This window comes from Mizuhopecten yessoensis, unplaced genomic scaffold, assembly GCF_002113885.1.
Source record: "Mizuhopecten yessoensis strain PY_sf001 unplaced genomic scaffold, ASM211388v2 scaffold715783, whole genome shotgun sequence".
NCBI lineage: Eukaryota > Metazoa > Mollusca > Bivalvia > Pectinida > Pectinidae > Mizuhopecten > Mizuhopecten yessoensis.
The window spans coordinates 43,977-45,097 of record NW_018479789.1 but is presented as its reverse complement, the minus strand read 5'-3'; the positions used below and the strand labels follow the sequence as shown (position 1 = coordinate 45,097).

Genomic DNA, 1,121 nt, shown 5'->3' with positions numbered 1-1,121 from the left:
CTGTTATTACATGGTCATAATTATACACGTACAATGTATATATATCTGTGTGCACCTTTTTGATTGAAATAAAGTTGATATTATTTTCACATTTACGTTGTGTATATTCTTTTGAGTTGTACAAATATTCGTTGTATTTATATCTGTGGTCCCATAGAAACCATGAAAACAACGAAAGTTTATACATACGAACATTTTATTTTATACAGTACACCAAAGTAATTCGTCCGTCTATTGAACCTTGGAAGTGGTATGCTTTTGACGTTTAATGATATATTAATGCATAAAAGTGGTTCGTGGTCCGTCTACTGAACCTTGGAAGTGGTATAAGTTCGATTTTAGACAACACTTTAATGGTTTATGGTAGAAGTCGTAAACGTTTGATATCATGTGACAAATAATTCACAAAAGTAATTCATTGTCCGTCAACTGAACCATGGGGGTAGTAACGGTTCGATGTTCGGCGATATATCAATACACTAAAGTAGTTCATTGTCTGTCAACTGAATCTTGGAGGTGGTGATGCACACAAGTGGTTCATGGTCCGTCAACTGAATCTCCGAGATGATATGTATCAGATGTTAGTCGATTATGTTTCCGTATCAATGCTGCTAGACAGAACAGACATACGGCCACGCCGTGGGAGGCTGCAGCACTGTAGTATGCCACCGTGTAAGTACCCGTCAGGTCGAGTAGCCAGCCTGTAATGTAAGTAAAGGATTGAATAATAGAAAAGGTAAACAAGCATTTATGGCCGTTATATAGTACTTTCGTATAGAGTACAAATGTTTTATGTTTTAAATTAGCTCACCTAACTTGTAACGGTTACGGTAGGCTGTCCTCCAATGATACATGTGTTAAACATCTAATTGTATTCTTTCATTCAACAGGAAAGTCAATAACAACACATTACTTTCGATTTTACTTTCTAATTAGAGTATCTAGAACATTATGGACCCTCAGGTTTCAACTATTACGAAGAAGAGACCATGGACCGGACAAACTTAGCATATTTTTTTGTGTTGAATATCCGTTATCAAATACTAATCTAACAAATGTGAAACATCAGATTTTTCTGTCATCTATAAAAATAATATATAGTGACAAGTAAGAAAGAAGAA

General features: G+C 35.1%; 1 protein-coding gene across 1 annotated transcript in view; it reads right to left on the bottom strand.

The window, feature by feature from the left end:
• Positions 1 to 53: 53 nt before the first annotated feature.
• The window catches only part of LOC110441248 (monocarboxylate transporter 9-like), a 15,169-nt gene continuing 14,101 nt past the window's right edge, over positions 54 to 1,121 (bottom strand). The window contains exon 4 of the mRNA XM_021484355.1: positions 54 to 701. Within this exon, the coding sequence (XP_021340030.1) occupies positions 538 to 701 (164 nt within the window). The 3' untranslated portion in view covers positions 54 to 537. The remainder of the gene's footprint in view (positions 702 to 1,121) is intronic.